The sequence below is a fragment of the Myiozetetes cayanensis genome, unplaced genomic scaffold (genome assembly GCF_022539395.1).
Source record: "Myiozetetes cayanensis isolate MyiCay16 unplaced genomic scaffold, myiCay2020 scf1, whole genome shotgun sequence".
Lineage (NCBI taxonomy): Eukaryota > Metazoa > Chordata > Aves > Passeriformes > Tyrannidae > Myiozetetes > Myiozetetes cayanensis.
Genome location: NW_026086604.1, coordinates 147,077,774 through 147,101,092, shown reverse-complemented (window position 1 = coordinate 147,101,092; position 23,319 = coordinate 147,077,774). Strand labels below are relative to the sequence as shown.

General features: G+C 44.8%; 1 protein-coding gene and 1 long non-coding RNA gene across 4 annotated transcripts in view; one reads left to right on the top strand and one right to left on the bottom strand.

Moving 5' to 3' along the window:
- Positions 1 to 7,429: 7,429 nt before the first annotated feature.
- Positions 7,430 to 13,037, bottom strand: LOC126642859 (uncharacterized). Its single transcript, XR_007629617.1, has 3 exons — positions 12,833 to 13,037; positions 9,816 to 10,785; positions 7,430 to 9,324 (listed from the first exon to the last, which is right to left on the bottom strand). It is a non-coding gene; the product is annotated as an uncharacterized LOC126642859 (long non-coding RNA).
- Positions 13,038 to 13,603: 566 nt separating this feature from the next.
- The window catches only part of CTDSPL (CTD small phosphatase like), an 82,516-nt gene continuing 72,800 nt past the window's right edge, over positions 13,604 to 23,319 (top strand). For 2 of the 3 annotated variants that reach the window (XM_050320853.1, XM_050320842.1), the window contains exon 1: positions 13,607 to 13,814. In XM_050320853.1, the coding sequence (XP_050176810.1) occupies positions 13,739 to 13,814 (76 nt within the window). In that variant the 5' untranslated portion in view covers positions 13,607 to 13,738. Of the gene's footprint in view, positions 13,815 to 23,319 lie in introns of all 3 variants that reach the window. The other variant, XM_050320831.1, reaches the window with a different exon arrangement.

The window sequence follows — 23,319 nt, the reverse complement described above, 5'->3', positions numbered from 1 at the left end:
TGCAACAACCATCAATTAAATTCAAGCAAATAAGGAGAAGTCATTAAATAAGAATGCCGATCAAGATGCTGAAGCTGAAATTCAAATGACATCAATCATACTACTGTTGTTCCAAAACGCTGACTTAATCAATGCAAAGTCCACAGGGCTTCAGTGATGGAACCATTCACACACAAAGCTTTTTATTTCTCTGGAAATGCAGCTCTGTACCTGGGGCAATCAAACAGCACCTCAGCCACCCTGGAAAAAGGTGTGCAAAAGGTGTGTTCCATGCCACTGGCTTCTGAGAAATCAGCAGAGGAGACATCTCAGACTCTGCATGGTGTCTTCACCTCCTTCACCTGAGCAAGAACAGGTACAACAAACTGAAGCATTTTAAATATTTCACTGAAAATAAGGGCTCAGATTCTCTGGGTACTCAAAACTATTTGTTTCTGCAGTAGACAGTCATTCCTTTTTCAATGAGGATATCCCAAGATGCACGAGTCTTTGAGGTCTGCAAGGGAGTGTTTCTGCATCAGCACTTCCCTATTTTGTTTAATCAAAGTATCAGAGAAGGAGGGACGTGGTCACCAAGAAACAAGAACTAGATTAAGAAAAATCCCCTAGTGGATCTTACAAAATTCAGTAATTTGGATCTTGGCTTCAAGGGAATGGGGTAAGAAACTTGCAACTCTGGAACTGGGTATCATCAAGTATTTACTTCATACAGCTACATGTTGCAGTTCATGCTGTAGTTACACATAACAACAACAAAAAACCCCATATAATGAGCTCCTTGCCAATTGTGTTTGGCCCCGAGCAAGAGAAACTTCTGCAGCAGAGCAGCCTCTTGGTCCAGAGGTTGGATTGTGTCCTAGAGCTATCTCATAGATCTGTTTTCCAGAACCGTGGCCAGACGCACACACAACTCCCATTAAAGTAATTGATTGCCCTGTGAGCTTAATACTTCAATATCCCGGGATCTATAGATCACAGCACCATGCACTATATTGTAATATATGGCAAATTGCATTGAAGTCCATTGGCATGGGCTAAGTAAGGACCAAAGAGAAGATGGATGTTGGAGTCCAGGAAGAGGCACAAGGGATATGTCAGAAGCCAGTAGCCAGCTGTGCAGAGTTTAACCTGCCTATGAAATTTCTGTGAGGGCTGCAAGCAGAAAATCCCATCCCATTATCTCCAGAGGAGGAGGAAGGATCGTGAAGAGAGAAGGGTGAATTATTAAAGGATAGGCCGAGTATGACTGAGAGCTTATTAAAAAGGGAGGAGGATGGGTAAGCGGAGAAACAGCTTGCTGGGCTGGTTCTATTAAAATCTAAGGCCAGATCCTCTGTGTAAATTAGCATAGCTCCATTGGCTCGGGTCGACTGGTTGACTTCTCTGCCTTTATGGCAGTTTACCAGCTGACATTTTAGCCCATTAACTTGAAGCACTGCATGTTTTCCTGGGAGCGTGGTCTTTGTTCTGTCCCCCAATCTTTTTTTTTTTTTTTTTCCCTGCCAGAACTGACAAAATTCTTCAGCTGAAGCATCCGAGGAACGACGTCTCATCAAAGATGGACGTTTCCATGGAAATATCTGTTTCAGATGAAATTTTTTTGAGTCCTTCGAAGATAAAATATAAATAACTAGTTGGACAAGTTTTCAATAAACCAAAATAGAAACTTCGCTGGAGAAGCTGAAATGTTGTTTGGGTTGCATTTTCCCTCTGTTTTCTCTAATAAAGAACACACAATGCCTGAAGAAAAGAAACGGCCAGAATGAAAATATGCTGAAAACTTCCAAGAGGAGACGAAACTTTGTATCGGGTTATTCCCCCACAGATGCCCACATTTGCACCCCTGAGGGCAGAAAGAGACGATGAAGAGCTGATGGCTGTGAATGCAAGGCAGAGGAGGGAGAGGGAGAGATAAGCACTCCTGGTTTCTCTCTGGTTGAGGGCCTTTTCTTTTTTCTCCCTCTTTTCCCTGCTCCTCCCTTCCCACTCCTTGCAGCTAGTGCCTCAGACCGTAATCTGGTGGGAAAAAAACCCAGGAGCAAGCTGTGCCTCCCCTGCACCAGACGTTGCTGATAGAGAGATCCTCTGACATGGATCTAGAGAGTTTTTTCTTCCTCATTTTCAGCCCTGATTTACCCATACAAAGGGACCGACATACGGGGAAATGCATTCCAGGGGTGAAACTGCCATGGCTGTTTCCCAAAACATGATCCCAAGGAAGAAGAACTGGTTATGGAAGATTATGCCCTGAAAAAATTATTTAAAAAAAAATGAATATGTAAAATAAAATGCAGAGTTCTGTTCAAAGACACAGAGGAGTCTGACCGCAATGGCAGCTGGTAACTACATCCCTGAGAGTCTCACTGGGAGTCTCATCAGAATAGTAAAAAAATTAAGAAGCCTCCTACAAATGGGGAAGGGAGTTTGAGTTACCAGCTGCTTTGAACATTTGTAGAGGAATACTTGGGGACTGGGTTGCAAATACACCACTATATTCCACTTTCCAGGAGCCTGAAGTATATTTGGGAACATACAGGAGAGACCTGCTGTTGGTGTGAAACACCAACCAGAGCAGGGCCTATTCCAACACATGGATGAATAATGTCACATCATTTTATTGCTGTGCATGAGGTCCCATAAAGAATATGTCGCTTGACTTAATTTTCCCACATAAAGAATAAAAGATATGTTTAAATCATTGCCTAGCTTTAGGCAGCACTTAGCTGCTGACCAGTGTGGAAATCCCATCCGGAAAAGACATGCAGACTCATCATCACCACCAAAGTGGTTTTCTACAGCAAGTGCTAACGCAAAATGAGACAAGAACTAGTTATTTTGGTGCAGGCAAACTACAGTTTTTTTCCATGAGCCTGTTAGTTGAGGTCAGTCAGATTAAAAAAAAAAAAAAAAAAAAAAAAGTTTGTTAAATTATAAATGCAATTAAAACCAAAGAGGGTGCACCGGGAGTAGGTGTTATTCAGTGTGTATGAGGGAGTGCCAGAATCTGGCTCTGAATAGTTTTGATTAACAAACCTGGGCCTGAATTGCTGGAGAACTGTTCATTTCGTTAAGCCATTATTCATGGCCTGTGACTGGTCATAAGCAATGTTCTGCATCCTGATGAGAGGATTGAAGCTTACGCTGGCATGATGAATGCCTGACAGCAGATAATGAATAGTGTACTTCCCTCACAATTCACAAATGCTCCAGGGTTTCTGAATTGTAAACTACCAGGCCAACTCACTGAACAAGTACATTGAAATAACATTCCCAAAAGCAGCAGGATTTCAGCTCTTTCTCTATGGGTTAGAGTTTAATTTCCTTAAATCAAAGCAGTACAGGTCAAGCAGGTGTCCCAGAGCTGCTTGTTGGTTTTGTCTCAGGCCCAGGCACTCTGCAAATACAACCCAACCCCTCAGTCACAAATCCCTCCTTAGGGACAGAGCTGAGGTTCCCCTCCAGGTCAAAACCCAACTCTCCCAAAAAGTACAATTCCTCCATGACTCCACCCTTTCCACTTGTAGCTGGAGCTGTATAAATACCTACAAGTGTAAATACTTGCAAATAACAACCCACACAGCGACATAAATAGCAGCCAATGGAAGCCCAAGTCATTCATTTATTAGTATATTGGCCAACGGACTGTCTTAATTATTTAACTATTCTGGTAAAAGCTAATGCATAAAGAACTTAAATGGTGCGTGGATCTTGCAGAGGGCCCTCAGCCAAGGGAAAATTCAGGCAGTTCAAAGTCTCCCCTGCATGCAAATGGGATGCAGTACCCTCCTGCTGCTCAGAGCTGCGGGATGACTGGCCAGGGGCAAAGCATTGCAAGCGATGCTTGGACCAAGACACTGCCGCACTGTTTTCCAGCTTTATCACAGCCCTCTAAATACCAGTTGGGCTTGTACCCAGTCATATACACATCCCCTAGTGAGCACAATGCCAGTATGCAAGGCAAGTGTTTCACTCACTGACCCAAGGGAAAGTGAAATGTGTAATAGCTGTCTAGTGAACCCTGGAGAAAACCACCCGAGAGCGTCGAGATGCGGGTGCTGCAGCTGAGCATCTGACAGACAACCGCGTGCAAAGAACGCTTCCCCCGCGGCAGATGAGGGGAAAATCGCTGGGCTTGAGGTATTCATGCTTCAGAGTTCGATCCCTCAACCCAGCTGAAGGAGCAATTAATTGAATTAACACGGCATCCCAGCCTCCGGAGCGCTCCCCACTCTGCGGCTGTGGGAAGTGTGTTGCTGTGGCAGGCCTGCCCACACGTCTCCAGATGACAGTGCTGCAGCTATTTCTTCCTCTCACAGCCCGGTCCTTGCTGCACGTGACAGCCATGGCACTCGTTAAGTTGGTGGCTTGGGACAGGCTGCAAGTTGGGAATGGCTCGAGTGAGAGCAGTATGCTGGGATGGCGTCGCCAAAAAGAAACAAGTGGAGGTTTTCCACAGACCAGGCATCGGGTGCGTTTTCACACTTGGCACCTTCTTAACAACCTATTGCACTGTGGTTCCGTGAGGTGAAAGCACATGATCTGGGAGTCCTTCAAGTCTGAGTTCCCGTATCCCACCGATCCACCTGGGGCTGCTGCTTCCAATGGGTGGGGGATAGGACTAGGAATTATGGACTTTGCTTTTCTTCTAGGAGTAGTACACAACTTTTCACACCATATTCCTTCCTATGTCTTTGTTGGGTTGATTTTCAAGATCTTAAAGGATAGCTTCAACCTTAGACTGGGGAGGGAACAGACTGAGTAGTCCCAACCCTTCCAGAAATTGCTTGTGTAATTGCAGTTGAATTACTCTTTCTATGCTTCAGTTTTCCACAGGAAATTATATTTCCTTTTACACTTAGAACTGTAGACCTTTATGCTGTGGGTCACTTCCCAATACTATTTGTACAGAATCCAGCGCAATGGGACTAATTTCAACAAGATTATCAAATTTTCTCAATCTCACTATCAAATATTTTTATTAAGCTCAATTTCATCCTGGTTGCCCTATTTAAGGGCTTCTTCCTGATGCTTAGACTCTTCTGTTACTCGTAGGTCTTTATCAGAGAACATTTTTCATGGCCCTTTTACTGGAATATAAATTCTACGGTGAAAATTGTAGGCTTCCTTTCGTAAATCTGTCCTCTTTCCCTCACTCAAACCTCCCCACTTCAACTCTGATTTCTTTACTTACAGCCCCACGGACCACCCCACCACATGAGGAATGCTCTTTCACATTCCTGACACTCTCCTGTTCCACCAGCAGCCGTGTGAACAAAATTTCAATGTCACCGTCCAAGTGGAAGCACCAAAGGCTTCAAAGGGAGCCTGTGGCTTCCATGCCAGCATTTTTTGAGGTAGTCACTCACTGCTACTTAGGTCTAGCATCAGCCTTAACCAACCATGCCACTTCACTTTCCAAAGCCAACCCATAATTAAAAGAAGGCCAATAGACTCTCAATGATGATGCAATGATGTGTTCTCAGGTGCTCTTCTAGGCACGAGGCCAAAAGCTAAGTTACCATTTAGGTAATTTGAAATGAAAGGCATAAAATTAGGCACTGACCAGAATTTCTCATTGCAATTCTTAATAGTTTTGACTTTGCTTTTCCAACAGTCAGCAGGTTTTTCTTCTGAGAAGTCCTTTCAAAAAATAAATTAGATGGCTATTTACCATGACTATCAGTTGACTCAGATGACAGGACACTGCACTTACAAGACCTTTCGCATTCCTCACTCCTCATTTTCTATTTCCCAATTAGGCCAGATTCTACTGCCTTTATTCATACTATTGCATTATTTCATAGCTCACACCAGTGATTTCAGTAGTGACTCCTGGGATAAATTACCATTTCCGTGTGCCAAGATGACCTGAAGTCCTTGCCGAGGGCTGTTTCAGGCCTTTGTCATGACTTTCTTATCCCATTTCATCCTCCACAAAGCCAGGACTTTCTCACAGCTCTACCAGCTTCCCCCAGAGCTGGTAGACAAACACCTTCCTGTGTTTACTGTGCTTAATGGGAGACCATTAACTGCGTCACTAACGCGGAGTGTATCGACCATCACTCTTATTAACTCAGCAACCCCACCACGTGCCTATCAGTAAGAAGGTATTTGTTGCCCTGCTTTATATGTGACAGTGGTTGTGTTGGTCAATGCCTCACTGAACCAGGTATTAGGTTTACATTTCCCATATTTGGAGGACAAAACACACGCTTTTAAGAAAGGGGTAACAACAATTAAAACGAGAATTCTGAATGTTTAGAAGCATTTAAAAGTATGAACCTCTAAGAATGATGAGACCATCATGTTCTTATCCTACTTCCCTCCAATGAAAGGCCAGCCAATCACTTTTGAGTGCTGTGAAATCCTCACTGGAGCTGGTGCACAGGGTAGAGCTTAGTTATGGAGCCTCTTGTAAGTCAGTGGGAATCTTTGTAAGTATAAATCTCAGAACCAATTGCTTACCAGTCATTGCTCAGGAAGAATATCGAGAGCACAAAGTCAAATTCCCAAAAAATAGGGAATGCCAGACTTAAGATGATCATGACCTAGTCTGGAAAGGACAAGCTGCTACACTCGATGCTACGTAGCCTCAGGGGAATGTGCAGTTACCCCAGTGCCCTATAAAATCTTCTCCCAGGCTTTCCACATTTGATATTAATAGGAGTCATAAACAGGCACAGAACCATAACACGAGATTAGCTGTTGTGATATCTGTTTCAGAGATAAACTATCTGACAACCAGTGAAACTGAAATGGAAACCAAGCCTCTATAGCCACACTGGCAGGAACACTGCAGCAGGATCCTGGAGAACAGAGTGCTCACAATGGGTAACCAGATAAGGGCAGAGCCAAGTTCTGTCCTATTCCACTGCTGTGCTCAAGTGAGGCAGCAGAACAATCAAAAGTCCTGCTACTGTTGTCATGTCTCTGCTGTGGTCCCTTGAGGACACGAAATTCCCACCTCTCACCTCTTACCAATAGTAAAAAGTTTTGGAATAATAGGATCATTTGGGTTGGAAGGGACCTTTAAAGGTCACCTAATCCAACTGCCCAGCTGTGGACAGGGACATCTTCAACGAGATAAGGTTGCTCAGAGCCACACCCTGCCTGTCCTAGAATGTTTCCAGGGATAGGGCATCCACCACCTTTCCATAGAACAGATATGGTCTAAGGCTGCAGATAAAGAAGGAATTGCCCTTCCTGAAGTTGCTGTTGCCTCCTAAATGGTTGTTTCTGGCCCTGTGGTGTGGTGTTGCTTTTGGAGGCAATTTTATTGAGACCAAATAATTTAACTGGTTGTCTTCAGTCACCTGGTCTTGACTGAATGGGAGCTTTGTTGCAAAGGTCTCTGCTGGCTGAATTCTGGTGGCAGCTCCTCTCCAGCTACAGACGTTGATGAGCACCTTGGGGCAGCAGGAGACTGTTAAAACTTGGCCAGATGAAGCAGAAGATGCAAAGAGCACACGAATGGGAGACTTTGCCAGCCTTTGAAAAGCCTGGAACATGATTTGATTGCTTGCTAAAAAGAGAGCAGGCTGTCTTGCAAAGGTGGAACATCTGCAATTAGGAAGGACTGGATATGTCACTTGTAGGTCACCAGGTGAGCCTTCTACCTGTGGGTCACCAGCTGAATTCAGCCCAACACTGGGAATTATGGACAGGAATTTTAATTACACGTTTGCTTCACGTTGGGTTGAACGCTTTTCAGGCATTATTCCTCACATGTGTGTCTGATATCTGGTACAATCAGGCCTTATCTTAGTTGGTTTCCTTAATCAAAGTTTCTGGATTAGTAGTCTACCGGAACTTGGGGTTGAACATAAATTGTTAATGTTAGTAAAAAACCCATTCACTTTTTCTTCAGCCCTACTTTAACCCAAGCTAAGGACCCACATTTTCTATGATATGCATGGTAAAAACTCAAGGAGAATAAATCCCCCAGACTTACCCATAATTTGCAACATTATTTTTCCCCCAAAAGCCTTTATTGGGGAGCAAGAAGGAAGAGAATTTCTGTTACAGCATTTGAAAGCAGGTTTCATGAAGGTTTCTCAGTTTGACAGTAATACTGGTTCCTCCCAAACAACTCAGCCTGAAACAGACAACTCATAATGTTAAAGTTCAGGACAGTTACAGTTGACTGGAAAAGGGACTCAGAATGGAAATTGTTGTGCAACTGCTACGTTATGACTTGCTGCCGGATCTGAAGACAATATTAAAAGCAGCCATTTTCTTCTGATTGATTTTGTACTCTCTTATCCTTCTGCAGAATGACAATGGTAACCTCTAAATGATAGCATTGCTTGGAGTTTTCTCATCTCCTTTTGCGCAGAAATAAACACCCTGTATTCAAGGGCACAACATTCTCGGAATTCACAGCACTTGGTGAAACCGAAGGTGATCAAACAAGCACTGGTTTAATAAATTCTGATGTGCACAGATATTCCAAGGGGGAATACTCTGTGTTTTACTTTGGTGAAAGCAGAGTCCCGGCACACTTAGTGCTCTAGTGTTTCCTCATCAAAATCTCCTCTGCCATATCAAATAGGGCACTGTGTGGAAATCACAGCCGCGTTTAAAGGAGATTGTGTTGACTTTATGAATGCGTCATAAAATGGGAACTCCATAACTCTGTATTGACACTGTTTTACTGTTGCAATTTACCATTCTAATGGCACTATTTAGGAAACAATGATTGAACTGCAATGAGATAATTAAGGAATAATCTCCATTACTTCAAAGTATACAAAGCAGTAAACAGCTGCCAAAAGTGATTAATAGCTGAGGTGAAGTTAAGACATTTAATCAATCTAATAAACCATTTATTGCAAGAATATAGCGGCTTACACTAAATGTGAGACATTTATCTTATTGATACAAACTGCAGTATTTGCCTTTCTTTAGGATGTAATATCACGAGACCTTGATTGTTCTTCCATTAAAGTCAAGGATAAAACTCCCATTGTGGTCCCAGGGTCAAGCCTTCACGGAGCTGATACCAATGAAAATAAATGCTTCCTTTTAATGTAGAACAGTTCTGCTAAAAACATCTTTTCCCCTATTATAAAACATCCTGTGGCATTGAAAGGGGGACATGCTTTACTGGCAAGGACAAATGTCAGGAGCCATGATGAAAACCTGGGTCTTCTTCTAGCTGGTACTGTAATTCCCTGCAAAGTACTGTTTTGTTTGTGCCTCCACCTCAGATCTGTGACAGGGAGACGAAACCACTCCCTTGCTCCATGGGATTATTTGGGATTTAGTTCATGTAGCGTACAAAGAAACACAGATAGAAGATACTGTACACACTCCACAGTGTTCCTAAAGAAAAAACAGAAAGGATACATGGATTGTAACAGCTATCTCATAACTGGCACGGGAATGGGAGTAGTGGGGGTGGAGAGGCCGAACCCATGCTCAGGGGAAGGGACCTGTTTCCGATGTTACAGCAGTGCTGCCAGTACAAGTACAGCTGAGCTTCTTCCACTTCCATTTGGCTTCCCAATGCCCTGCAAGAGTGTGGACTTTCTACAGCTCCAAGGGTGTTGGAGTATCCTGCTTTTCTGCTCTCCCCTTTAGTCTGGAGGGGTGAGGGAGCTGCACTGCAGCAGCAAAGGAACAAGCACAGGCAGAAAAAGCCCCTCCTGGCACATTCCCCCACCCTAGTTCCCCCCACAAACAGCAGATTCCCCTCTAAACTGAAGTAAGCACCCAATTCCTTCATCAGCTGAACACACACAGCGAGCTGCTTGACTGGAATTTTAGAAGATGAGTTGCAGAAACAATCTTACCAACATTAAAATCATACATACCACATTGGCCCAAGGTGAACACTGTATTTGTCAAGCCTTGCAAAACGTGCTTTTCGTCAGACAAGACATTTTTATCTCCTCATCCCTGCATAGAAAAGAGGCACTGGAGCACATGTTCTCCCACCACAGGTTATAATTGCTCTTCCCCTGCAAAGAACTGGAAGATGTTCTTAGTGCTGGATGACTCTTGAACTTGCTCTGAAGCAATTCCTTTGTCTTAGTGCTAGCAGGAAGCTCCTTTGGTTTTCCTCAAATATAAATATTGATACAGAAACTCATACCAAATAATAACAGAGGTATGAATTTATTGTTTCAGCAAAAGCTCCCATGCAAATTAACCCTCGGATAATTAAAGATGCCTGCAGTGCCTGGGCGGGTAAAAGATCAAGCACTTGCTGGATTACAACATAAGCAGTGCTGTGATAAAGCTGCATAATAACTCAGGAGCAGGAGCTCCCAGCCTTCACAGGTAGCAGGGCTAATTCCATCAGCCAACATGTACCAACTCCTGTTCATCTGCGCCCGATCCAACCTGCAAGGGACGGTTTGGAACAGCAAGACTCTTGTCTGGAGGAGCCAAAGCCAGACAGCAGGTTGAAACTTGCACAACTGGATGCAATGCAAGCAGTGGCATCGCACTCGCTCCCTGTGCAAGTGTTTGTCATAGAACGGGCAAACCTAAAATACAAGTCCCAGAAACCTGCAATACTGGTATCTCTGCCTGTACTGCTGTTTAGGGAGTGTTGGTTTTGGAGAGAGAAAGCGCAGGTAGATTTTGAATCACTTTTTCTGCACTGTAAAAACCACAGCAATTCGAAGACTCCCAGCAAAATGTTTAAATGTGTTAACTGTGGGAATGGAACAAGGCCCCAGAGATTTAAGTCGTTTTCCCCAGGAAACTGGATGTGGCACTGATGCTGAGCAGAAATTCCTCGAGGCTGGGCCTGTAGTTTTCCTTCACGGTAAAGCACTGCAACAAGAAGAGCTGCTTAAATTGCTGGAATTAAACACAGTGGTCATTTCTGCAACCCAGCTTGGCAGCTGAAGTGAATCACAGAATTCTGGAATGGCCTGGGTTGGAAGGGACCATAAAGACCAACTACTTCTAACTTCCCTGCTATCAGCAGGGACACCTTTCACTAGACAAGGTTCCTCCAAGCCCCATCCAACCTGGCCTTGAACACTTCCAGGGATGGGGAGTCAGTGCCATGGTTTTGCTACTCTTTAAGTAAAACTGTAACTAAATACATTTATGAGGGTTTTTTTTAAATGCACGTGGGCAGTAGCTTTGCCTCTTTTAGGGCAAAAGGAAGACAGCCGTAACCAACATTACTAAAATTCATGTTGCCTGGGTCTATGCCAGCAATAAAAGGATTTTCCCAGTTTAGGTAGTTTATTTTAAAATTACATTTGTCCTTTCTGTAGCGAGGTTGCAATAGAGGCTTGTATATACATTAGAGTTCATTTTTTCTAGGAGTGAAAGGAGGTTGAAATTCCTTATTTATGTTAAATACGCCACCATGCTTTCTCAAAGGTTTTCTCTTGATTTTACACTATGACAGACCCACAAAAGAGCCATTATTTGGGGTGGGCTCTGGGTTAAGGCAGGTACTGAGGAGGGCGGGAGCAGGGCAGGCACACCACAATTTATCTCCTCATGCACCAGCAAAGCAGCAGCACTGGGAATTCCTGGAGAGCCAGACATGACTTTTAGGAAAAAGACAGAGAGTACTGGCTCTCGGAGAAGTAGCCAAGCCTGTCCTCGGTACCTTCTCAGTACCAGAAAGACATGGAGTTCCTGGAGCGAGTCCAGCAGAGGCTACAAAGTTTATTAAGGGACTCGAGTATCTCTTGTACAAGGAAAGGCTGAGGGAACTGGGCCGGTTCAGCCTCGAGAAGAGATGACTGAGAGGAGACATCATCAATATCTATCAGCATCTACAGGGAGGGTGTCAGAGAATGGACCAGGCTCTGCTGGTGGTGCCCAGCAGTAGGACAAGAGGCAATGGGCAGACACCGACGCACAGGAAGTTCCACCAGAACATGAAGAATTTCGTTACTGTGCAGTGACCATGCACTGGAACAGAGAGGCTGGGGAGTCTCCCTTAACGGAGATATTCCAGAACCATCTGGACACAATCCTGTGTCGTGTGCTCTGGGATGACGCTGCTTGAGGAGTGAGGGTGGACTAGGTCCCTTCCAGCCTGACCTATTCTGGGATTCTGTGATTTGAGCTACACATCTGCCTCTGAAAAACACACCTCATGGCCACCTGTAAAAAAAACCACCTCACTCCCCACATCTCCTAAGCAGACGGTTTATACCTGGTCCCAAAGGGTACGGTGTTAACATTCATTAACATTAATAAAATGTTAAAGTTTATAAACATTTATTAACAAAAATATTAACATTCGGGTCCAGAGAAGGGCACTGGAGCTGGGGAAGGGTCTGGAGCACCAGGAGCTCCTGAGGGAGCTGGGGGGGCTCACCCTAGGGAAAAGAAGGCTGAGGGGGGACCTTGTTGCTCTCTACAACTCCAGGAGAGGAGCTTGTAGCCAGGTGGGGCTCGGTCCCTCCTCCCCGGTAAAAAGTGACAGGATGAGAGGACACGGGCTCAGAGGAGGTTTAGGCTGGACATTTGGAAGAATTTCTTCCCAGAAAGGGTGACCAGACATCGGAACGGGCTGCCCAGCGAGGCGGTGGGGTCCCACCCATGGAGGGTGTTTAAGGAAAGGGTGGACATGGCGCTGAGTCGAACACGGTGGCGCTGAGCCCCGGGTGGGACCCCACGGTCCCGCAGCTCTCCCCCGACCCAAACAAGCCCGCGATTCCCCCGATTCATCCTTTCCCGCGCACCCCTCGGGCGGGAAATGGCGGCCGGGGCGAGCGGGCCCGCCCCGCGCCCTCACGGCCCCAAGCGCCGCCCGCCCCTCCCGGGGCACTCCCCTCCCGTCCCCTCCCCTGCCCTCCCCTTTGTACGGCCGTGTCCCCTCCCCCGGGCCCGCCCCGTTGTTTACCGCGCTCCGCGGGCGCTGCCGCTCCCGCCCCTCGCTCGGGACCCGGCGCGGGGCGGGCCGGGCGTGCTCACGGGGCTCCGGGCGCGGCGGCGGCGGAGAAGGAGGAGGAGGAGGAGGAGGCGGCGGCGGCGGGTTGTGGCGCAGCGCGGGAGCGGCTCGGCCCCTTTCCCCTCCCTTCCTCCCCTCGCGCCGCGCTTCCCTCCTCGCCCGCCACCGGGAGAACGGGGGGAGGAGGAGGAGGAAGAGGAGGAGGAGGAGGGGGCGGCCCGGCGAGCGGCGGGAGGAAGGGGGGCGCGGGGATGAGATAAGCGCGGGGGCGGGCGGCCCGGGGGGTGATGTAGGGGCGGCTCAGGTGGATGCGGGGGCGGCGTGAGGCCGCGGGGGGAGGCGCGGAGCGCAGCGCAGGGACGGGGGCTCTTCCCCCGCCTCGGGAGGCGGCGGCGGCGGAGGGGGCTCGGAGGGGAGGGAGGGAGGGGGTGGGAAAGCGCTCGGAGGGGCTTCCCGGAAGGGTGAATCGGGATTGATCCCGATTAATTTTTTTTTTTTAATATTTCTTTTTAAGGGGTTGCGCTGCTCAGCCCCCCACCCCCGCCGCCGCGGAGAATTGGCGCCAGGAGGAGGAGGAGGAGGCGGCGGTGGCAGCGCGGTGCTCCCCTTCCCCTCCACCCCTTGGCTTCGCTCCTGGAGGAGTTAGTTTGAGGGGGTTTCTGCCTTTTTTTTTTTTAAGTTTTTTTTTTAATTTTTAAATACGAACCTGCGTATTGATTTTATTTTTTTTTTGGACCGAACAAACAAACAAACAAACCCGCTCCCCCTCCCGCCCCGTTCCCCCCCTCCCCACTCCCGCCCCGCACACACGCCTGCCTCTGGGAGGGAAATAGCCAGGTGGAATCTCACTCTGTTTCCATGGACAACCCGTCCATTATCACCCAGGTGACTAACCCCAAAGAGGAGGAGATCCTGTCCTGCACTCAGGATAAAGGTGAGCTGCCTTCTCTCTTTTCTCCATGATTTATTTTTTTTCTTCCTCCGCTTAAAATCGCATTCTTCAGTGACCGTATAATCCTCTCTAGGCTGTTGGGAATAGAGGAGGGCTTGTTGGGTTTGGGGTTGGGTTGGGTTTTGGTTTTGGTTGGTTTTTTTTTTTGGTGGGGTGAAGGTATTTGCATGAAGATCTCTGAATCTGCTTGCTGGATGCAGCTGAGAACTTGTTAGAGTGTTTAAATGCCGAGTTTAACCGGTCATTTAAATAAAATACTCTTGTTCCTCGAGGATCAGGGAGGTAACTTTGTACGGTGGTCACTGTGCAGTTTGTGCCCTGCTTCAGGGAAGGGATACCTGTGCTGGGTGTGTTGGAACGTTTTGAAATCTCAGCTGTTGAGATTTTAAATTTTTTCCCTCCTTTTTTTTTTTTTTTTTTTTAAGTAAAATAAAACATTCCAGGTTTCTTTCTGCTTTCCTGTGTCCCTTCCTGCCTCACATTTGAGAATGTGTAGCTTTCAGGTTTGTTGGAGGATATTTGTGCTACTTTTAAAAGCGGCTCTGTTTACTCAGTTTATAAATTGTTGTTGCCTGTGTCAGGCATCGTGCTTGGATTGTGATTTACTCCCGAATAAGATGAATCCAGCATGGCCAAAGGAGCTGCTTCCCTCAAAAGTCTGGGTGTTGATGAGTGCCCTTAACCTTGTTTACTTTTGGAAGCTCGGAGCGGTCTTGGGGCTGTAAGTGGCTGTGTCCTTGTGTCTGGTGGTGAGCAAGGTACGGGGTGAGCAGCAGGGTTCAAGTTCTGGGGAGTTGTGTGTGGATTTGGGAAGTTACCTGGGATGTCAAGTTTATGCTTTCTTGCAGGCAGTCCTGGTAAATAGGGGGGAAAGGACAGAAATTAGAAACAGTGTCCATGTTCCCTGGTAGGTACAGTAAAACCTCCAAATGGTCTTCTAAAAATGGTAGATTGATGTACCTCCCCCTAAAATGGATGGGTTTAGTGTCCAGAAAGCTTCCATTTTTGTGTGTCTCGTCTTGTAAATAGGGAGGGGTCCCATATTGTTGAAGTTGTTCCCTGTTACTTTTGACTAAGAGGCCGTACCTGAAATCTCTCTTCTCACCTCACCACTGCTGCCTGCAGAAGTATGAAGGTATATTTATTAAAAAAAAAAAGCAAAAATAAAAAAGCCATGAGGTTGGGGGTTGTTTGAAAAAAAAAAATTATTTTATTTGTCCAGCATAGGAGTGTTCATGGAACTCTTTTTAATTCCTATCACTTGTGAGGTGATGCTTCCACCGTGAGGCCTGGTTTGTCTCAAGAGATTTGTCATGTTTTCCTCTGTTTTGGCAATGTGGAGTGTGGGGTATCTGCAGTAAATAAGGTGCTCTGCTCTGCCTAGGACTTGGTTTGGGGTGGACGTACGTGGTACTGTGCTCAGATGTTGTTGGGGTCTTAATGGCCTGTGTTATTGTAAGTAATGGAAGGGCTTCGTTTAATATCAGTAGCAGCTGGTTGAAGTTTGAGTGTGGAAAAAAAAAAAGCCAGTTGAGACAAGTAAGGGAAGATTTGACAGCTCAAAATAAGAGTGAGCATCCACATCAAACAAGTGGCTTCAGAGTCCTTGGTAGAGCGAGCAAAAATATGCATGTAACTTGCATAACTCTGCAGTAACTTGCATAATGTGCATTGTGTTCTTGCTATTGGTTTGTCTTTGGCAGAAAATGGTCTTCATTGCAGAGCAGGGGCTTTTCAGGCTGTGTGTTAGCAAGGCTGGGCGGGGGGAGAGGGGAAGGAGGGGGAGCTGGAGTTGGGAGACCAGGGAAGTCCAGCATCGTCTTCGTGCAGGAGGTGAATTGCTTTTTTTCTGGTTTTGGCGTGGTTTTTTTTTTTTTTTTTATTGTGGTTAAAGTGCATGCATCGGACTGACGATGTGCTTTGTGGTGAGACTGTCAGATTACTCCGGAGCAACTTTTGCAGGAAGAGAACTGCAGGTCTGTCCGTCCAGGGCTCTGGAAGGAGAGCGCTGCTTGCTCCAACCTCTTCCACTACAGGTTTTCCCAGTGCTCGAGGTACGGAGCTGGTGAGAACCCGTTGCTCTACCTGCCTTCCTGGCGTGGTTACATATCACGTCACCCGATTTTCTGTCGGATTTCTTCACACTTCTAGCAAAGCCTTTAGGTCCGGAGAGCTGCGAGAGCGCCCGGAGCAGAGATGGGAATACTGATAAGGTTCCTAGCAGGAGACCGATGTTGAGCGAGTCCTCCCTGCTAATTCAGAGTGAACTGAATGTACTGGTACAAAATGGCTAACAAGTATGTTGAGGCATCATGAATTAACTCTTTGTTTAACGAAATCACGAATCACCTGAGCCTGAAGTCTGAAATGCAGCAGCTCTGTGCTGTGTGAGCTGGGTCTGTCCAGTTTATTGAAAACCTGTTTTTTCCTCTGAGTTTAGCATTTGGCTGCAGAAATAAATTCCAGGGTTCTAGGTGGCATGTGGTGGCTTTGGGGAATCAGTGTTTTCTTACGGTTTTTGAGCCCTTCTGCTGCTGTTTCTTGAGGGGAAAAAAATGAATTTATATTCCTGTTGTTGAGCTGGAGAGAAGCAGTTTTGCAGTAACTGAGCAGCTGCTAAATAATGCATGTGTATACCTTCAAGGTTTTGATTTTTCTCCCAAGATTTTTTTTTTTAAGCTTTTAATCAGATGTGAGTCCAGCATTTAGCCTGATTTATTTTTTAAAAACGTATTTATGTTTTAAAAGGAGGTCAGTGTGCAGCACAGGCTCATGCCAAATTTCTCCTGTGCAAGGGAGCGCCTTTGGCAAGAAACAGAGCTGGTTCTCTGGTCCTGGGGCAGTTCTGGTTTTAGGTAAACAACGTGCTTTACAAATAAAAATGCCCCAAGTTTTTTTTTTTTTTCTTGCTAGCCCAGATGCATTAAAAAATAGGTCTGGAGATAAGAGTGAAGCTGTGACACCTTGTTAAAAGGGAGCTTATAGATACCAAGATGGATTTGTTAACGTTTAATTTTTTTAATGAATGGCAAGAAATTTTCGAAGGTGGAAAAAACCAGATCTTGGTATGTGAACCATTCCCTAATATGTTGCCACATGGTGGTGCACTGGATTTAGTTGTCTGTCAAAATGAAAGCTGTGCATGGAAGGTTTGCTACAGTCGTATTTTTTTATTATTATTATTATTGTAATGTTCTCAAATGCCTGTGGTGTTCGTGCTGCTGGAGGATTTTGGTCCCTTTGTATGTTGTTAAATTAGTTCTGGGAAACAGAAACTTAGGTTCTCCCAATTAGAAGAGATGTGAAGGTGCTTGAAAATATCTTGAACACTGAATCCACAGATAATTTGACTCCCTGTTAGTTTTTTAAGTAACTAAAATAGTAGTTCTTTGCAGAAATATTTTATGTTGTGGTCATCTGGCACTTCTGGGAGTTGGAAACATTACCAAGACTTGTAATTTGAAATTAAAATGGAGACATAAATAAGTGAAAGGGGGTTTGTTGTAACAGGGTTAAGTGTGAGCAAGTAAGAAAAAATATAAGTAAAAGCTACAAATGAAAATTGAAAATCTGATTTTTTTATTGGTATAATTAATTCTACAGATAAAATCAGCTGTTTATTTTCTAAAGGAAAGTATTAATTCTTATTACTTAGTTGAACAGAGACCTCTAATGCAAGATCTCTATGGTTAAATGTATAGAAAGCAGAGCAATGCTGACAGGCCCTTGCATTGAGTGTAGGATGGAGAGCGAGATCACGGATGGGCAACAGACATTCAGCCCAAGGAAGTGAATTTCCCTTTTTTTTACCTAAATGCTTTAATTTGATCCTCGTAAACGATGCAGATTCTTGGCTGTTTCCAGGTGCCAAGTTAAATAGTGGCGCAGCACTAGTCCAGTCCTTCAGGTGCCTCCTTCAGGCTGTGGTGGTTTGTTTTCTTTCTTCAGATAAATCTTTCCTGACTTCCATAAAAATTGTCAGCTGGGCATCTATTTTCCGTTGTTTAGAGTTAACTGAATGCTTTAGTGTCCCTACAGATGCGTGTTTTCTTATGCAATAAATTACATGAAAAAGGTTCACAGTGGAACTTAAACCATTGTAATTGTTTTTTAATCACAGTGAGTCCCCAAGGATGTTTCCACAAACAAACTTTTTAGCCTTTTCTTTCAAGTAAAGTTGGAATAACCACCAGTGAGAGCAATATTCATTATAATTTTAAAGAAGAAGTTCTGAAGATCTCAATTTAGAAGCCAAAATAAGCGTCTTTTAATTGCATCTTCAATAAAAGCAGCATTTTGAAAATAGCTGAAAATATTTTGAACGTCCTTTTTTTGCCATTACATCACCAGGATTCAGAGCACTCAAGCATTTGAACATATGTTAGTGATCCTGAGACATTGTCTCAACAGATTTTTATAATATTAACTTCAGAATTTTAGCGTTAAAGTAGCAATTTAAGAAGGGGGGGGGAAAGATGTGGAAACCACTCGGGCACTGCAGTGGAATGTGAATTGCTCGCAGAGGGTAAAATTTTAAATCATTAACTAATGACATAGCTGTTATATGAAACCAGAGTAGCCATACAGTAGGTTTTATGTTCCAAGGAGAGTGTAGTAACCTGTAATAACCCAAGATTTGATTTAGGGTCGCAGTTATAACAGGCTGAAGTGCCCTGGCAGTAACAGGAATGATAATTATCACGAATGTCGAATTTTCGGTCGGTGTCTTTAAGCTGCAGCGCCATCGTTTCTTCGTGGTGCCACCTCAGTTCCCGCCGGTTTCAGTGCAGTGATTTAAACTGAAGTGTTCAGAAGTTTAACGTGCCTTTCAAAAAAAAAAAAAAAAAAAAAACCAACCACCAAACCACAAACCCAAAGTCGACCTACATTTTGTTAATTCAGTGTTCAGAAATGCAAATAGCGTTTTCTGACATAATCAGTGAAACGCGGCGTGATCGATGCTGCGCTTCAGCTTTCGGGGGTTTAAGCTGAACATTCCAAATAAGCCTCGGGATAACAGGTCCGTGTTTGTTTCTTTAAAGGGATATTAAACTAAAGTGCTGAGAAAGCAAAAGCCGAGAGAAATGAAACTTGCTCACTTGTCAGTGTTCGTGAAGGACGCTCCCGTTGGCCTGACAGAAAGGTTTAACTGTGGGAAGCTTATTTTTCCATCGTGGAACACTGAATTGATGAGTTTTACTGTCTTGTAAAAGTCTTCATTCCAACATGAATATGATGCAAATTAGATCTGGCCTGCAATTTTTATGTATGTTGAATCTTAAATATTTCCCTCTGTAAGCAAGTGCGCTTTGGTTTCCTGCTAAATTTTGACTTGGAAGAGTTGTTGGCAACAACCACCATGGCTGAGGCTTAGTGTTATGTTTTCAATCAAATTCCCAGTTTCAGGTGATCCTGGATATGGAAATGGGAACTTGAGGAGTGAATTTGCCCAGTACTCAACCCCAGCCAACGCAGAATTTTGGATGGATTATGTTGAATTGTATTTGAAGTGTTTCTGTCCACAGGAGTTAACATTTTATTTAAAAAAAAAAGAAAAAGAAAAATAGGAAAAGCAAAGACAGGTCTAATTACCTACATTCTTCCTTAGGTTTTGCCCACTGTGTGAATCAGTGAGGGAAACTGTGGCTCATCCCTCTTTCCCCTCCCTGCCTGGGGGATACATCGTGCTGGGAGAGCAGCTAGGAATGTGGGTCTGTGTGGGACCAGGGAGGAGGAGAGAGCTGTCAAAGTGCTCCAGCCTGTTTGGGGGACAGAGCACAGGGTATGAAGTCCTGGCTCTTGAGGGCTGTGGAGCCCAGACAGAGGCTGGTAGTGAAAATGGGAATTGTTTTAGTGTCTCCAGGAGGCTCCCAACCTGCCCTGACCCTCTCCATCCTCCTGGGCGTTGGGTGCTCCCGTGATGAAGTCAGAGGGTCCAGGCCCACCCAGTTGGGTTGTGTGTGTTCCCTTATCCCCTTTCAAAAGTATATCCAGAAAGGGGAAGGAATCTTCCAAGCTGAAATAAGAGAGCAGCTGATCATTCTTCTATCAGCCAAGCCTATTTAGATGTTTAAAGACCACATCTGGATTGCTGGTAAGGATTGTAAACCATCTGATTCCTCCCAGCAGTGGAAACCTGGCTGGAAAATCTCACAAAAACATTCAACAGCATCTCTGAAGCCTTCATGTGTCGGTTCTAATGAAAGAGACTGATATAAGCTGTATTTTCGGTGCTCATCTCAAACAGGATGACATCTTCTCATTGGATTTAAATTCTTTGCTGAACTTGCAGAGCTGCAGGAAGGCACAGAAGGAAATTTGCCTCTTCTGGTTTAATGCCACCAGGGATGCTTTTAAGAGTTTCGTGTTGGAAATGTTAATCTTCTGTAAATTCTGCTTTTGCTGGAATTTGCTGGGAACCTGCTTTATTTTTACTTGGGATGGTTAAGGCATAAAATGGGCATAGATGTGACAAATATGGAAACCATAAGTAGCGTCTAAATAGATCAGGGTAAGAATACGTTCCACATGGTCTGCTGTGGTATAATTTTGGCCCTCTTTTTGTATTTCTAGAATGTTTGCTGCAAGACAAAAAAAAATCCAAGTGAGTCCTCTACAGTCCAGTCCTTTCAGTACCAGCTGCTGCTGTGAAAAATAGATATTAGCAGTAAAAATATCAATTTTAGCCAAAGGAGCTGAGAAAGTTCTGTGAGTGGTGTTGGGCCTACATAAAGATTGGAGGCTTTATTCAGTCTGTTATCAAAATGATCACTTGCATCAAAGTGCCACTTCTTGTTTTCTTTGTACAAGATAATAAAGTATGATTTGTAAAAAGAAGAACCCAATTACTAGAAGTGATTGGCTGCACTAGAAACTAGAATTCTATTATCTAGAAAATTTATTGCGAGCTAAATCTGAATAAATGTACGGTAGACTGGGATTCTGAGGATGTCAGGGGGTTTTTAAATGAGATTTTTTTCCTTATTTATTTTTGCAAGAAACTGTTACTCTCTTCTGAATGCTTATTAATATATTTAAAGCCTGACAAATGGGCAAATAAGATACTTCAGAACCTGTTTTGTGCAGAAGAGCAGCCCCAAATGATGGATGCCTGATCTGTCAAAATCTACCGTGCGTGCAACTTTTGAAAATGTTTCTAAAATTCCAGGACGGGTTTGTAGGAAACAAGCATTTTATGAACCCCAACCTGCAGTTACAGTTTGTATAACGATGATATTGTTTAAAGTCATCTTGTAACTGGTCAGCTGTTTCCTGCCACTGTTGCAAACCTTATTTTCTTGGTAGCAAGTGAAGTATTGATTTTTATTCACTGCCATGCTCTCCCCCACCCCTCAGCTCTCTGCTTCCTGAGTTGTATTCCAGGATTCCCAGCGGAATTGGCAGTAAAACTAATCTTGCTGTTTCCCAGTCTGCTGTAGTCGGTAGCAAAATTTGAAACTCTCTTGTTTATGTGATGATTTGCAAGGCTTGGTCATCCCCTTGGTCATCACCTGCCTCTCTTGGCCTCTGGGAGTCAGAGAGAGGAAGAGGGAGAGGTGTCTCTCCAGCTCTTGGGGATGAACTCCTAATCTCAGAGAACACTTTGGGGTAGGTAGATGAGTTTCCACCTTCATAAATGTCAGAAAGATATTCTGCCACAGCGTTGCTGTTACGATGGGCACATGGAGGAGAATCCAGGTGTTCCTTTGAAGTAACGTTGGTGAAAGGTTTGGGTTTTTTTAAAGGCAGGAATTTTGTGCAGAGTCGTTGCGAGCGTGCGTTTAACAATTTGCAGACAGTGCTGCCTCGTTTCTGTCCACAAAAGCTGTTCTGTGTTTTCGTGCCTGAGTGTTTACATACTTGCACTGGTTACCCCTGAATGCACGTACATGTGGTTACCAGGGATCTAATTACAGGAAAGCTTTCGTGGAATCGTGGAACAGTTTGGGTTGGAAGGGACCTTAAAGATCATGTGGTTCCAACCCCCTGCCATGGGCTGGGACACCTTCCACTAGACCAGGTTGCTCAGAGTTCCATCCAGCCTGGCCTTGAACATTTCCAGGGATGGGGCAGCCACAGCTTCTCTGGGCAACCTGTGCCAGTGCCTGATCACCCTCACAGGGAAGAATTTCTTCTTAATATCCAATCTAAATTCTCTCTCTTTCAGTGTGAAGGCATTCCCTCTTGTCCCATCACTTCCTGCCTTTGCCCAGAGTTCCTCTGCAGCTCTCCTGGAACCCCTTTAGGCACTGGAAGGGGCTCTCAGGTCTCCCTGGAGCCTTCTCTTCTCCAGGTGAACAACCCCAGCTCTCCCAGCCTGGCTCCACAGCAGAGGGGCTCCAGCCCTCTGAGCATCTTTGTGGCCCCCTCTGGACTCGCTCCAGTGGGTCCACTTTGGAAAAGTTCAAAATGCTGGGTGTGGATTTGGAAGTTTTGCAGCCTGAGATTTACTTTGAGTTGGCAATTTTTCTTAGTGATGATTAGAAGCACTCTGCAGAGGATTAGTCAATAGTGGCACGTTCCTAGGAGATATTTAATCATTTATACTTGCTTCAGCACAGAGAGGGGTCTAATATTTACCACGTGGAGAGAAAGGAGCAGTTATAAAGTATCTCACTAAACTTCCACAAAAGCCTTAGAAATTTAACGAAATAGATGCGTGGGACTTGTCAACTAAAACTGGTTAAAGATATACATTAACAATTTGAGGAATGCAAAGCATGTATTTTACAGGGATTTTTGGAGTGAAGCTTTGACCTTTGGGGTTTTTTTTAATTCTCTCCCTTGCTGTATTTTGCTTTTCTTGCCTTTTTGTGTTCTGGTGAGAAGTTCTGGGCTGCAGCAGCTGCTCTTTGCGCTGTGTTGCTGTTGAAGCTCAAGGGGCTCAGAGGTGTTTGGCATTGGTGGCTGTCTCCAGGGATAATTCTGGTGTGTCAGTGCTGGGTTAATGGTTGGACTCGATCTTAGAGGTCTCTTCCAGCCTTTGTGGTTCCATGAGAAGCCGTAGTAGATGTTTGGGGGGTGAGGTCGTGGGTGAGGCACCCAGGACCGTAACTGCATGGACAGATGGTCTCCTGGGAGATTGGCCAAGATGGTGTAGGAGCTGTCTGACAAAGAAAGGTGTTCTCTGTGTTTCCTAACTCCCTATTGAAATTTAGGAAGATAAAGGTCTTTATCACTTCCAGTGATTGTTGTGGTGTATTTAAAGGGAGGAGATGCACAAAAATAACCAATAAAATAGAGTTTTAGTTTGCCAGGGCTCTTCCCACAGTACAGCGTGGCTTCAGAGGGAAAGGCAAAATATCCCATTTGGGGTAAAGGAAGTGTTTGCTTGTGCATCATACAGGTGACCTGCATAATCCTTGAAGAAATGGTTTCCAAAACAGTTTATCTGGGAATGCCTAAACAGGATTAACTGGCAGCAGTTTGCAGTTGTTATAACTAAAGTAATTTTATGAAGGTACTGAGAAATAATATTATGAAGGTA